Source organism: Anser cygnoides, chromosome 13, assembly GCF_040182565.1.
Source record: "Anser cygnoides isolate HZ-2024a breed goose chromosome 13, Taihu_goose_T2T_genome, whole genome shotgun sequence".
NCBI lineage: Eukaryota > Metazoa > Chordata > Aves > Anseriformes > Anatidae > Anser > Anser cygnoides.
Genome location: NC_089885.1, coordinates 21,210,679 through 21,225,501, shown reverse-complemented (window position 1 = coordinate 21,225,501; position 14,823 = coordinate 21,210,679). Strand labels below are relative to the sequence as shown.

Below are 14,823 nucleotides of genomic sequence, written 5' to 3'. Positions count from 1 at the left end.
GGTAATGAGGCTTAAAAATAAGAGATCCCTACCCAGAGTTGCCTCTGTTTCTTTTTCTTGCCCTGAACAATTCCATTATCAGGGTTTTAACTTTAGTTTTGCTCTGCAAAAACAGAATAATAGCTGTCTGCTGGCAGATTTAATGAGACTTGAGAAGTGCTCTGCGATCCCCTGTGGGAAGGTGCCACAGGGGCCAGCAGCGCCAGCCCCGGCGCCCACGCGGGCAGGAGAGCTCCGAGGTGTCCTGCTGCGGGCTCCTGCTAGTCCTGCGCAGCGCCCCTTCTGCAGCTGCCAGCGGGCACCAGCGTTGTCCCTCTCGCTCCTGAGTAATTCCTGGGGTCCCTGCAAGTCATTTTAAGGCCCCCCGCACCATCTCAGGCTGAAGCTTAAACTACAGCCATTGCTGTTGCCTTTCTGACTGCCCGTCCTGGCTCAGAGCTTGCAGCCTGTGCTCGAGGCAGGCATGTTGTGCTCAGGATGATCCTTGAGGTGTCACCAGTGCTCTGGCCAGATCGCGCTTGGTTCCACGAGGCTCTGGTGCACCCAGGTTGCACTGAAACCTCCTGCCCTCTCCCTACAAACCCCACACTTCGACCGAGCTGAGCATGCCTCCTGCCTCCCCCTGAGCGTGTCCTGGAGCCGTGGCTCCACGCTGTGTGCTCGTGCTGTCACGGCTGCTGGCAGCTGGGGCCAGATGTGGGCTGGGACCTGCCCGTGCCTGGCACCGTGACACAGCCACATCCCGGGCAGGGGCAGCGTGGCTGCAACGGGCTGATAAGGATCCCGGATCCCCTTGATCCCGTCCACCTGCACCGTGCCTGCCCCTCCCACGGCCGGCGGCTCTTTGAAGCTCCTTGCACCTTTGGGAGTGGGGAATGAGAAGGCTGGGGCTGGCTAAACGAGCGTTCTCCTGTTACCCTTGGCTCCAATGCCTTTTCCCGTGGTAGTTGATGCTGACCTGACCTGCCCTGAGGGAAGGATTTCGGGTGGTGTCCTCCTGCCCTGGGCGAAATCTGGCAGCACAGTGCCTGCTTGAGGATGCTGGAGCCTGTGCAGTGGGGGGTGCTGGGCCAGGGCTGAGCAAGGTCACGGGAGCGTTGGTGAGGCCGTGCTGCTGCCGTGGGGCACGAGCAGCGCCGATGGGTGTGTGGGAGCGGTGGGGCTGCGGATGGACGCACCGGTGCTACCGCCCCCCTGCTGCTGTGCTGGTCTGTCCCGAGGGACGTGGCGGGGATGCTCGCGTTCCTAACACAGCCCCAGGGGTGTGAAGCCCTTTCCTTGATGTTCTGCCCTATCTTTGACTTCCCACCGAGAGCTGAGTGCCCCGAGGTGTCTGTGCCTGCTGCGCTTCCTCCCGGTGGAAAGGGCGGAGAGGAGCTGCTGCTGGTCCCTCCGTGCTTCTGCAACCCTGCTGTCGCCCCGAGCGAGGCAGGGATCTGTGGTGAGCTCATCGGTCCTACCAGAAAAAGGCAGGCTAAATTTCAGAGCTCAGCAAGAACTGCTGGATTTCACTTGAATGGTGCTTTCTGGTTCTTTTCAAATCTTATTCTGGTGTTTTGTGTTGCTGTCTCAGGATCATAAACAGCTGGTGCAATTATTTATACCATACACTTATTTAAAACCTCTCTCTCCCCATAATTCAGTCCTCCTTTAAAGAAACAAACAAATGCATCTGAGAACTGGGATGTGGTTGCTGCCTCTTTCTTTCTCAGGGCTTCTGAATTCTTCGGGAACGGCGACAGCAGCCCCAGACAATGCAGGCTCGCACCCCGCACTGTGAGCAGTGTGGTCTGGCCGCCTGCCCTGCGCCGGGACGCTTCCCGGGGCTGCGGGCGCTGCAGCAGCGATGGGAACCAGGCGCCAGCGCCGAGACGGGGCCGCAGCCGGCCCGCTCCTGGCACACGGTTTACGCGCAGCAGCCCCAAGGCATCTTTATAATTTGGGAAGGAAAGGTGCCTTTGTTTTGATGTTATGTTTTGTTAAGAGCCTCGTAACCCGACTGTGAAAGTTTGGATGTTTCCAAGCGTGTGGGTCAGAGAAACAAGTCTGTGTCGCTCTCGCTGGAAGTGCCGCTGGAGCCCCGTCCCTCACCACGCCGGGGCTGAACAGCACGCACGGAGCTGCGGGCCGGCGTTTTCCTGAGTCAAAGCAGCGCTGCTGTGTCAGTCTGAGAGCCGTCAGGGCAGAAATTCCGCTCTTACATCTTCCCCCTTTGCTTTTCCTCCTCTGGCTCTCGGCCTGCTGTGGACCAGGGCAGCAGAGCACAGCCCAGCCCTCGGCGTGGTGCTGGGGAGCTGCCCCGCTGCTGGCAGCGTGGGTCCAAGGGCAGGACGTTCCCAGCGGCCACAGGGGGCCGGGGGAAGAAAAGAATTTGCTGTTAAATAATAAAGCTTTTGTGCGTAAGTGTTTGCCTGAAGTGCGTTCTGAAGTGTCCTTTGAGTTTTTCTGGCATCCCCAAAGGTTAGCAGCAGTGTGCGTGGCTCCTGTCCAGCCTGGAAATGCCTCTCGGGGCTGCGGCTGGTGGGCACGGGCCGGGCCCTTGCTGTGCTGCTCCTTTCCCTGAGCGAGAAGCGCCTGCCCCTGTCGGTGCCACTCCTGGCCTAAAGAAAGGGCCCAAGGTGAGCCCAGAGCGCTTCCCAGCCACCGCACCTGATCCTCAGCGCGCTGGCGAGGAGGCGTGCTGGGGCAGATGGGGAGCCAGGCACGGCCCTCGGGTCCTGTCGTCCCTGTGCCCCCGTGGGTGCTGGCGCCCGGCCGTGGGGGAATCTTTCACCTGGCTCCAGGCCCTGGGAAAGCCGCGGTGCTGCCTCCAGGGAATGATGTGTGTGGTGCTGTGCTCCATGAGCGGCTGTGCCCATGGGGTCGTGTCGGTGTGCCCGCTCTGAGAGCGAGGGGAGGCTGGATGCGGCCTCAGCGTGCGGGGGTTAAACTTGCAGAGCCTGCCCTGCTGTACAGGGAGCAGGGCTGCACCTGACAGAGATTCCTCGGTCGTCTTAATTAATCCCAAACTTGGCCAGAAATGTGGCTGGGGCCTTCCCGAGACAACAGCTGTCCCTGGAGCTATGTGCTAAAATATGAGTCGGTCAAACCTAATTCACCAAATGGCATTTAATCGTGAAAGCCTGCAAGACAAATGCGTCCCTGTTGCCTGTGATGTTCTCTTTTTGCCGACGGGCGTTTTGGTGTTGGAGACATGTAGGCAGGCACCGGCGGGCGCGTGTCCCTCCTGCACCCGGCCGGCTGGAGGCCGGGTCCGAACCCCTCGTGCCCCCTCAGCCCTTTCCTTTCCCTGCCCACACGGTTGTTTTTCACTTCTGCAGCATGCAGGTTTATCTGCTTTTTCTGCCCCGTTCTGCTCTGGTTTCAGCAGCCTGGCTGAGGGAGGGACCTCAGGGCCCCTCGTGCCTGGGTGTGGGGCGGCCTCGTGCAGGCCGCGGGCAGGGCCGTGCCCTGGGTCCGCTCCGTCTGCCTGCGCATAGCACAGCCCCTTGTTGTCGCTATACATTTGCCATACGAGCCCTCCTGCTCTTGCTAATAATACGAGATGCTAGTAATTCCTCGTGCTGGTCTGGCGCCTCTCTTCTGGGGAGGAAGATTAATGTTCCAGCCTTGGTCTGGCAGCTTGGCGATATTCCCGTGAGGAAGGGAAAACGCCTCTGAGCATTCTGCTGGTGCCCCCTTTTTTGTGTAAAATGTGTACGTCTCTGGTGCTTGTTTTCATCCTCGGGATGCCTTCAGCAGGCTGCTGCTGGAGGCCCTCGTGTGTGGGAATCACTGTGGGCTCTCCTCACACTCCTGCTCCTCAGCGTGTGGATTTACGGGGAGTTGAGACCGGTTAGGCTTACGTGCCTAGTGGTAGTCCTAATAAAAGTCACTTAGCTCTTCCGTCTGTATCACTTGGGTCTGTTTGCAAGGCCTCTGTCAAGGCATCAAACAAGCTAAGGTTACCGTATCAGTTACTCTTTTAAATGCACTTAAACAACAACCTTCCCCCAAGCCCCATCCTAATCAAAGCCTTGGGGTACTGCAGGACCACAGACTCAAACCAGCCCCCCTCAGCGACGGCCAAACGGGAGGCTATGAAGGTGGGTGGATGCCCGAGCTCGTGTGCTTCGGGATGCTCCAGCCACGGTTGTGCTTCCAGCAGGGCCCAGGGAGCAGGGCGTAGGGGGACAGCTGCTGGTGCTGAGCATCCAAAGCACCCGTCCCCGCAGCAGCGGGCGTGCTTCTGGAGGGCAGGGAGGGAGGACGCACGGGTGGCTGGGCGGCTTTCTCCCATTGCTGCTTCTAGGGAGGTTGCGGCCAAGTGCACGGGAGGTGCTGTCCCTGCTCACTCTCGGCAAAGGAGGCGGTTTGATGGTGGCTTGGTTTGTCTGGCTGCTCCAAACCTCCAAACCCAGGCTTTTCGCCTGAAGGGCTCCTTTCCTGCACCTCGTGCTTCCCAAACAAGCCTCGTCTGCGCAGCACAGCACCGCTTTTGGATCAAGTGTATTTTAATTGCCCTAACGAGTGGGAGGGAGGGGTTATTTTTTGCTTCACCCGAGGGGATGGGTGAAGCTATTTTTGCCACTGGTGTCACTCCCCTCCTATGCGCACAGCGAGGGCAGGGGTGGGAAGCCCCAGGCGAGGCAGAAGGCCGGACAGCCGCAGGCCTGGGGGGAGGCACGCCGTCCGGGGGAAGCCAGGACGGGCTCCTTAGTGAGGCTGAAACTCCGACTTTAATGGGATTTACTGGTACAAAACTCCTCTTGTCAAAGTCTACAAGTTTTCTGGCTAATCACTGCCAGCTTGTATTCACAGAGTCCCAGTGAAATGGAGCGAGAGCACACCCCTGCTTGTACATCCTCACTTCCACAAAAGCATCCTTGGCTAAATTTTTTCAGTGATGTTATCTCTGATTTTTCAGTGATGTTATCTCTGATTTAGCAAAGTTGGGGGCTTTTGGAGTCTCTTTGAGGACTAGTCATCTGAGAAGTCTATTTGGCTTTTGTGTATATACTAAATAACCCAGTGTTTGTTAAATACCTTTGCTGGTAGTTGCAAACACCAACGCCCCCTTTGCAAGGAAATGTACAGAATACACGCGGCTGGGGGCTGGGGGTCTCCTCTCACACCCTCGGGGAGCCCAGGGGCTGGCAGCTTGCTTGGCACAGTGCCTGTTCCTGGCAAAGCCATCCCCGTGGCACCAGCACGGACACGGAGGTGGCCGGGTGCTCGCACCCACTCTCTCCCGGCTGTCGGGGAGCCCCTGGCCGTGCCCCTGCCACCGCTGGTGCCCCCTGGCCCTGCTACGCCTGCGGGAGCCGCGCTGCCACGAGCCAGCCTGTTTGTGGGTAAATTCAGGGTGCCCTGGAGGCAAAGGGCAGGGCGTTTTCCCTCTGTTTTGGTCACAGCATGAGTTCATTTGCTATATTAATAGCTTGCCCAGCGTTCCTCAAAGTAGAAGCAGCAACTGCCCCTGGAAATAACTCTCCTTTGTTGTCAAACGGCCTTTTTGTTTGTGTGCCTCTGTGTGTCAGGGCTGATTGTGTCGGGTGGTAATGTATAACCAAGGCTGGATTTGCCAAAACCGTTCCTCTGTCGATTGGCATCGTACAGTTCTGCCTTGGGTGCTGGGTGCTCTCGTTCAGGGGTTCAGGGAGGTGCTGTGCAGGGGGCAGCCTGCCTGGGCTGCGGGGCACGGGCAGCCTCCGAGGGGCAGCAGCGGCACGGAGCCCCAGTGTGACGGACAAAGCCGGGTACCTGTTCCAGGATGTGACGCTTCCGTGTGAATTCATTTTGTAATGAAAACCAAGCAGTAACACTCTCATGTGCTAGAAAAAAGTCTTCAGAACTTGGCGGTTTACTCGCGTTCCTGAAACGCATTGTTGGAGACCGCAGCTCACATCTCGGGGTTGTTCTTAATGAGGAGCTTTTTAAGAGAAAAGCCACGGAAAGCAAAGTGGAAAATCAGGTGGGCAAACTGGATGTAGAGCAAGGGCAGCTCGGTCACGTCCTCTGTGCCTTCATCCTCCAAACTGTGTCTGCACTCCGGGGGAGAGCAAGGTGGTGAGAGCAGCTCAGCCCGCTGCTGGCCCCGGTGGCGGCCGCTGTGGGGCAGGGGCCGCGTGAAGGCTGTGCTGCTGCTGTGCCCTTCAGGAGGGGCCTGGTGCTGCGCCGGGGGGCAGGCACCAGCGAGCCTCCCGCGCCGTGCTTCCAGCACCGCGGCCTTCCAGCGCCCGCCTATCAATTCAGCATTATGAAAATAAAAGGGTTACTGTTCCCGCTATGCCAGCAGGGCAAATGCCTGCTCTGCAAGTAGCTGCTCTCCTCCTGACCTCTGGGAAATGTCTGTACACAGCAGAAAGTGGAAAAACACTGCATGGTAATGACTTGCTGGAGCTGCTCGCTTGCGAGGAGCGGCTTGCCTCGTGCTCACACCTCTTCAGCTGGCCCACGCTTACCGGCAGGCGTGGGGCCAGCCCCGGAGCAGAACCAGCAGCACCAGCGGCTTCTCCTGCTGGCCAGGACGCTGTCTGGGAGGCCACCAGCCTCTGTGTGTTGTTAACACTGTGCCTGGGTGCTCCTGAGCACAGCGGTGGCAATAATGGCTCGTCAGTGGGGTGGGAACAGCTCTGGCCGCAGGTCTGCTCGGAGGTGACGTGGGACCTGCCGGGTGTTGTGCTGGTGTGTGGCAGTGCCACACGTGTCCTCCCAGGGGACAGCGCAGGCGAGCTGCCTCCGTGCAGAGCTGGGGCTGGCGGTGGGCATCCTGCGGAGCCCAGCCCTGCACAGCACCATCAGGGCTGGCCTCTGCCCGCTGCAGATCTGCTGCACAGGGACAGAGCCCGATTGCCCTTAGTCAGCTGCTTTAAAAGCTGAGCTCTGGCTTGAAATGGGCTCTCACGTGAGTCTGGAGGTGACAGTGATACATACGTGTGTGTATAGAGGTGGAATTAACAGAAATTGCTTTTCCTCTTCCTGCTGAACACGTAGGGACCTATGGAGCAGGTACATCAGAAATGCTGGGAAGAGACAAATGCGCCAGTGGAGTCTGTGTCCTGTGCCACTCCGCAGAAACACCCGCTTTGGGAAGTGGTGTGTGCTGTTTTCAGGCGCTTCACAGTGGATCCAGTGCTCAGTACTTATTCTGACCAAGGATGATACCCCTGGTATGTTGGAGAAGGGTCCTAGATTTAAAATTGCTTGGATGCTTTTGGGATGACTGGGTCAAAAGAAGCTACACAAGTATGCAGAAGACTCCGTGGTTTGTCTCCAGGCCCTGGGAAGGAGACAGCTTTCTCGTGTTTGCACTCACTTCTATTTTTTTCCGGAGGAAGTGGGAAGAGGACTTCATGCCACAGAGCAAAGTGTGAAGCGAGCTGCTGGCTGTGCCATTTCTCTGGCAGCACAGAGCTCAAAGCTGTGTGGCTGTCACACTTTTTGGAGGGATTTTTTCTGTTTTTTATTATTTTTGAGGGTACCTCCCTTGCTCTCCCGCGAGTAACCTCCAGCAGTCTGTTTGCCGCCTGATGTGCTGTGTGCGCAGAGCGGGGCCGTGCAGGCACTGGTCCTGGCACACGGTGCAGCCCCTGGCTCGCGAGCCCTGCTGGAAAGAGTGACGGGCCCGAGAGGAAACCAGACGGGAGGGAGCCCAAAGAGCTCTGCTCTTCTCGAGGCATCCTTCCTGTGAGAACTGGCCTCACGCCCAGCACGGGCTGAGAAGGAAGCGATGGATGTGCCTGCACCAAAACCGTGCAGACGTGCCGGGGAGCCGGGTACCCCCGCGTTCGTGCCCCTGCCACCCCCTGGCCCAGCAGCACGCTTTGCAGGCACCCGGCCCTGCCCCGACAGCCCGGCCCTGCAGGATCCCCTGCTCCTGCGGGGAAACCCACGGGAAGCACTGGGAAGCTGCTCCGGGCGCTCTGAGGAGCCAGGTGGGAGGCTGGGGCTGGGGCTGGGGCTCAGCACCCAGCCCTGCCAGGGGCTGGGGCTGCGGGGTGGCACTGCCTGGGGCGGGTGCTGTTCCCCAGCCCAGGTGCCGGTCTGCTGGGGGAACCCGTGGTCACGCCGTGGCCCGGGCTGGCGTTTGGCAGGGGCTCAGCTGCCTCACGCAGCACCTGCCGGGGGTGTGCTAAAAATGGAGGCTTGTCACGGGGGGGCTGGGGCCCCCCGCTGCCATGCAGGAGCTGCCAGGCTGCCCGGTGCCGCCGGCTCCGCGGTGAGACCCGGGTGGCTTAGCCCTGCTGTCAGCCTGCCGTTGCTTGTTCTGAAATAATCTCATAAATCACAAGCTGGTGTGTTTTTCCTGATGTGCGTACACGAAGGCTTATTCTAGCCTGGAGGCTGTGTACCCAGCACCCGACTGCTTGCACAGAACTTTGTGGCACTTCCTTTTATTATGGTCTTTCTTGCAAACAAATGCTAAGCTTACACAAATGTTTGCAGGAGGAAGATAAGGAGCTGTGAATAGCTGTGAATAGAGTCAAAATGAATGGCCGGGCCATGTTTGGTGACTGCATTTTTCTTTCCTCCCCAGTTTTCTCCCAGCTGGGGTCACTGCCACAGGCTCACCACGGGGCCACTCTTGCAGGGGTGCGTGGGTCTAGCAGGGGACCCCGGCAAACCCCCGAGGGCGCTGGGGACGGCTTGTCCCTGGGAGAGCGGAGCTGTTGGGAGCCCTCTGCGAGCGCCTCCGTGACTGCTCCTAACGAGCTGGAGCCGGGGCCGGAGTGAAAATCTAAACCAGCTGGGCTTGGGTTTCCAACGTCCTCCATGTGCCTTTGACAGCGAGGCTCCCACTGCGTTTGCTCCGTGGCCGTTTCTTTTCCTTCTCTCTCCGGCTGCCTGGGAACGAGAACGCCGCGTGGTGCGCGAGGGAGGCAGGAAGGAAAGCCTGCAGCTTTTTAAAACTCGCAATCTTCAGGGAATTTCACTGCAATCCAGGCCCGTCCGCGACCAACTGAATAACGGTGCAGGGTTTGAATCGGCGTCCCGCCCCCGCGGGCAGGGCTCCCTGCCCGGCCCTCCCTCGCCGCTGCCTGCGCCGAGCCCTGCCCGCAGCCGCTGCCTGCCCGCGGCTCTGCCGCACCAGCACCCATGGGTGCGCAGCGCCGCGCTGGCCCCGGGGCCAGGGGTCGCCCTGCGCTCTAGCGCCCGGCGAGCACCGCGCCTGCCCCGGCCACCCGGCCCATCATGCCCTTGCTGGATTTTTTCTGGGCTTGCTTCAAGAGAGCCAAGGTAAGAAGCTGCCCTTTAAGCAGCGCCGGGGCTCGGACACGCCGCTGGTTCCCAGCGAGAGCCGCCCGAGGGACAGGACGGAGCGGGGAGGCGGCACGCGCGGTGCTGGGGCTGGCGAGGTGCCCGGCGCGTGCCGTGGGGCGACGTCGTGCCCGTGACACCCGGCGTGAGGAGGGTCTGGGACGTGCCGCGTGCGGGTCCCCACGGGGGCCGGCTCGGCGGTGCCGCTGGGTGCTGCGTGTACGTGTGTGTGTGTGTGTGCTGCTGGCTCGGGTGGTTTCCCTGCCTGCTGTGGGTCTGCGGGACGTGGCAGCAGAGGGCTCGGGTTCCTCTCCCTCCGTTCCCCCCATGCCCAGGCTCATTGTGAATCGCTGGTAATAACGAGCGGCCCCTCTCTGCTGTTATCCCGAGGAGGCATTCCTGCCCCCCTTTTGTTTTTGGTAGCCAGCTGCTTCTGAGTTATTAATGATAAGTAGAACAAATCTCTTCCCTCTCCTTAACTTGAGCACTCACGGCCAGAAACCTTTCCTCTGCCTGGGTCAGGTCCTGCCCGTCCATGGGCTCGTGGCTGGAGGAGGGCAGTGCACACCTCTTGCACACGCGTGTGGCACCGGCCCCGCTTCCATGGGGAGCCACGGTGCATGCCTGCAGCCCCCAGCCATGGACTGTCCCACCGCACGCGTGGAGCTCACCTGGAAGCCTGGGTTGTGCCAGCGGGGCCATGCACGGGTCTGTTTCTGCCTGTGGCCGTGCCAGCCTGAACGCAGGGTGGTGAGAGCGGGATGGCGGAGCAAGGATGGAGGCCGGAGGCCCCGGGTTTTTAATTTCCTGCAGCAGTCATTCTGTGGCATCTGGCATTTTTCATCTGGGCTTAAAGCACAACCCTCTGTTAGCCCATCCCTGCTGGTTGTGTTACTTTTGTTGTGTCACAGCCTGCGTGAGGTGTGTGGGGTGGGTTTTGGGGGTATTGTTAGCAGGGGTCTCAGGAGCACCGGGTTGGAAAAAGCGCAAGAATCACTGCATCAAGCGAGTGGGTCTGCAGTGGTGAAGCGCCTGCGGAATGCAGGCTCTTCCCCGGGGGTTTCAATACAAAGCTCAGAATAGTTAAGTCTAAAAATAACATTTGTGAATTTCATTAATAATATTAATAGCTGTCTTGTCCCTGCTGTCTCCAGAGAGCTTAGCAAGTCCTCATTAACCCTCCTTGTCCCTGCAAGCTGTTGTCATCATCTTCTCGCTGGTGGAGATGCTGTGGCAGGGACCAGGGCCTGTCCCCTGCAGCGTGTCCCCGGCTCCGTCCCGGCTCCAGCCCCCGGCTGTGTATTTCCCGCGTGCACCTCACTGCCAGGTGCCTGCGTGTAAGGGGAGTGCAGGCACCCCGAGGCTGCCAGAGACGTTTGCCGTGGGGTGGCTGGGCTTTGAGCTGGCACAGAGGGGCTGTCCCAGGGGGACACGTGCTGGAGAACAAGGCTGAGGTTCCCGCCCCTCACTGCCCCAGCCACCTGCTGCGGGGAAAGGAAAATCCGCACAGAGAGGTGTGAAGCAGCGCGGAGCTGCCCTGGCGGTGAGCGGTGCCGGGGCGGGAGCTCGCCGGGAGCACAGAGGCGGGGGGCACACGGAGCCCGCAGCCCGGCAGCGGCGTTTCTGTTCTCGGCTGGGGCGAGAGCTGCCCGGGGTGCTCGGTGCTCGCTGGGGCCGGAGGACGTGGCTGCTCCTTGCTCCAAACGCGACGGGGATGTCGCGGGTGAGGGCTCTGCTTCGGCCGTTTTTTCCTCCTCTTTTCCCTCCCTGTGCCTGTGTTGCTCAGCTACTCGCTATGGGAGGCAGAAGAATTTCCTGAGGGCAGAGAAACGCGCAGGGCTCTGTCAGTGGGATTAAAGCTTCCCGGGTTAAATGAGGTGGAGCCGTGGCCGGGTGGAAGATTTTGTGGGAAGCAGAAGGTGTTAAGGGCGGGACACTGGGGAAGGGGAGGAAGCTCCTCAGAGTTACCTTAGGGTAGGGCCTTTTCTCTCTTCCCTCCTTTGGCTTGTCCGACAGGCACCTTACCGCGTGCCAGACCTCGCCCCACCTCCGCGGGTGTCTGCCTCCCCGGGGGGCTGCAGGGCTGATGTCTGGGGAGCTGGCGATGGTGGATATGAGAGGTCCCGGTGATCAGAGATTAAAGGTGATTAAAGACCTGGAGGTCTTTAAAAGACGTTTAGATGTAGAGCTTAGTGATGTGGTTTAGTGAAGGACTTGTTAGTGTTAGGTCAGAGGTTGGACTCGGTGGTCTTGGAGGTCTCTTCCAACCTAGACGGTTCTGTGATTCTGTGATCATCTCGCCACCCACGCTCCTCCGGCGCTGACGCTCTCCAGCTCCCCGTGTGCCGCATGTGGCACCAAGGCTCCTGCACAGGACGTCCGTGGAGGGGACAGCGCTGAGCCAGCGGCCGCGTGCCCGGGTTTCTCCCTGGGGAAGGAGGTTCGGAAACGCCAAGGGGACCCCTCCTGCGGACACAGGCTCTGCAGGCCAGCAGCGGTACCCCAGCTCCAGCCCCCGCACCAGCTGGGGTTAAGCATCGCCCCGCATCGCCCCCAGCCCCGGCAGGAAGCGGGGTCCCGGGGGGGCAGTGGGAAAGCGCGGCTCAGCACAGCGCCACGTTCCTGGGCCAATCCCCACTGTGCGTGCGGCCCCAGCTCACCCGGCCGGGGGAGGGGGCCCTGTGCTTCGTGCTCCCTTGTGGGCGGTGCGGAGACCCCTGCTTTTAGCTGCTTTTGTCTTTGTTGTTGGCTTCCCGTGCCTGCAGATGCTGTTGTACTCTGTGCCCAGAGCCTCCTAGTGCGATTAAAGTGTGGGCATCTCCCCTCCTACCCACAGCCACAAAGGTACCGAGGGCGCATTTGGGGTCCTGCACCCGGTGCCACCTCTGCTGGAGCCCGGGGCTGCCCTGCTGGGGCTTTCCCAGAGCCTGCCCCAGCTCCAGTGCAGGCATCGACCCTGTGCTGCTTTTTCTGTCCCATGCCCAAAGACCCACCGGCACGGCGGCTGAGGCCCAGCACCTTACTTCACAGGCTGCTCAAGTCCCACTGACTTGCAGTGGCTTTTTCCTTCCGTGTGGAAAATGCAGGGCACATGGTGAAAGTAAGGTTGGATGTGGGAAGGAGAAGGGCCCCTGAGAGAGCGCGAGTGCTCTCGTTCAGGGCCTTGGACTCCGGGGTTAGGGCTTGCTGGGCTGCAATCTCTGCCGAAATTCCCATGTGGCGGCTTAAAGGGAAAAAGGCTCCTGCATGAATTCACCCTGGGGCAGGGGCCAGATGTCCTGGGATCTCTCTTCCTCTGCTCCTGCTGTTTCTCATGCCTCTACCAGAGCTGTTCTCCAGCGGAGCTGCTGCAGGCTCCTCCCGTGGGACGGCGGTGCCTTCCCACTCCGTTCTGCTTCTGGAGAAAGGCCCTAACGCAGCCGATTCCTGCAGCAGCTGCTCGCTGAGCCCTCGTGGGTGAGGCTGGCATTCTTCTGAAATTTGTCTTGGAGAAGCACTTGTGCTGCGTGCACCGTGGTGGCGCTTTTCACCCAAAGCCCTTAGGATGTGTGTCCACACATGAGGGCCGCCGGTGTGAGCAACCAGAGCCCGAGCTGGAGAGAGGAAGGGCTGGGACACGTAGCGAGGGGCGGCCGAAGGGGACTGGCCTGCAGAGAACACGTCCTTCGGCTCTGCCTGCTCCAGCCTGCGGGCCTCGAACCCCCAGGGAGGAGGAGGAGGAGGAGGAGGAGGAGGAGGAGCAGAGCCCTGTGGCCAGAGGGCTGTGCAGGGGCTGTGGGGGCAGAGCAGCAGCGGAGCCGGGCGCGATGCTCAGTGTGTGGTGTGTGCTGTGCGGGCAGCTCGGGGGCACCGCCTGCAGCACCGTGGCACAGAGCACCGTGGGCTGCAGGCGTGCGGACAGCCGGTGTCCTCCTAATCCCCGTTTTGATCCCTTGACGTGGATCTGATGGCCCTCGGCTGTCCACCTGCCCCATCCCTGGCAATCTTGCTGGGGACTGAGCTGTACTGCATGAAGAACACAAACTGTAGGAATCTAAGAATATGAGAGTTACAAAGATAACAAAATGATTTGTTATTTTTTTTCTTTCTTTTCACAGTGTTTCACACTGCTAGAAGATAAGAAAGATGCAGGTAAGCTGAGACAATATTTTTCTGGGCAGGAATGCTCTCCTTGTGGGTTGGGCAGGGGTCATGAGAAGAAAAGAAAGGACCAGCCTCTGCTGGGGCTCCTGGTTCCTTCTGCCAGCAGTGTGATTTTCCCCCAAACCGTTACGTTTCATGCGAGCAGCACAGGCAACCGGTGTGAGGCAGCGCCAGCCTGGGTGCCCACCAAGCCCGGAGCCGTGCACGCGGGAGCCCCACTGCGCCGGGCCGTGCCCAGTCCCTCCTCTGCTCCACTCCACCAGGGGGCTCTCCCCAGGCTGGCGACGTGGTTTGGCCGTGGACTTGCAAAAACCACCAGCAGCGGTGAAATCCCTGCCTTTGTGCGGGGGAGAAGCTCTGCGGGGCTGAGTCAGTCCTTGCCTGCGTTCGCGCCCCGTGCAGCTGTGCCGCCACGGTGAGCTGCTGGCAGAGCTGCTCCTGGCTGTGTCCTTTTCGGTTCCTCTTCTCCTTGTCGTGAACAGCTCCTTGCTCCGCAGATACGCTCGTTAGGAGCCCTGGAGGGTTGGAGCTGCCATGTGCTGGGCAGGGCTTTGGGGGTCCCAGGCTGCTTGCTTGCAGAAAAGTGCCGGGCCCTGCCTTCAGACCTGCTGGTGACCGCGGTGCTGGTGCTGCCTGCGAAGTGCCACTGCCCTGCGGGGCGTGAGGGGCTGCCCCGGGCCTCACCACGTCCCCTGGCTAGCCCTGCACAAGCAGCCCCTTGTCCAGTGAGTCCCAGCTCTGGGGTGAGCAGGCGAGATAGGCAGAGGTGCTGGGCTTCGCAGCTTCAGGACCTGGTCGCAAAGAGGCTCTTTGCTCAGAGACAACTCGAGAACTGAGCCTGGCCGGGCCCTACGGTCAGCTTGTGGTCGTTGTACAGTCAGCCTGTGGTCGCCAGCTTCCAGCAGCTCTGCAAATAGAAGCATCCCGGAGCATGCCAGGCACATCGGCTCCTCTCGTGCGTGCACAGGGCTCCCGTCAGGTCCCTCGGGCGGTGGGTGCCAGCAGTGACCGGCAGCCGGGGCAGGGGATGAGCGGCGCAGGCTGTGCTGCTGAGCCGAGCCGTGTCAGCACACAACGGGAAATGCGGCGCCTGCGGGATGCGCCGGGGGATCCCCGCCGTGCTTCTCTGAACCGGGGGGCAGTGACCCGGCCCCGGCTTTGCATCCGCCGAAGGGGTAGGTGAGCTCTGCGCCCCGGCTCCTGCAAGAGCCCCGGCGCACAGGAAAACCCTGGGCAACAAAAGGTGCTTTGTGAAGGAGCTCCGGAGGTGAGCCTGGGTGGTCTCCCTTCCCTTTCAGGGGAGAGATTAGCAGCATGAATGTCAGGAGCTTGTTAACGGGGTTAGAGAGCCCTGTGCGAGGGAAGGGGCAGGGAAGACTCCGCCAGATCACATCCGTGGCTAAGACTCATTTGGGAAGGATGTTTAGAGGCTGGATTTTT

At 60.4% G+C, this 14,823-nt stretch overlaps 1 protein-coding gene across 1 annotated transcript in view; it reads left to right on the top strand.

Annotated features, from left to right (window-relative positions):
* The first annotated feature begins 8,818 nt into the window (after nt 1–8,818).
* The window catches only part of STARD8 (StAR related lipid transfer domain containing 8), a 59,528-nt gene continuing 53,523 nt past the window's right edge, over nt 8,819–14,823 (top strand). The window contains exons 1-2 of the mRNA XM_048076344.2: nt 8,819–9,219; nt 13,338–13,371. Of these exons, the coding sequence (XP_047932301.2) occupies nt 9,175–9,219; nt 13,338–13,371 (79 nt within the window). The 5' untranslated portion in view covers nt 8,819–9,174. The remainder of the gene's footprint in view (nt 9,220–13,337; nt 13,372–14,823) is intronic.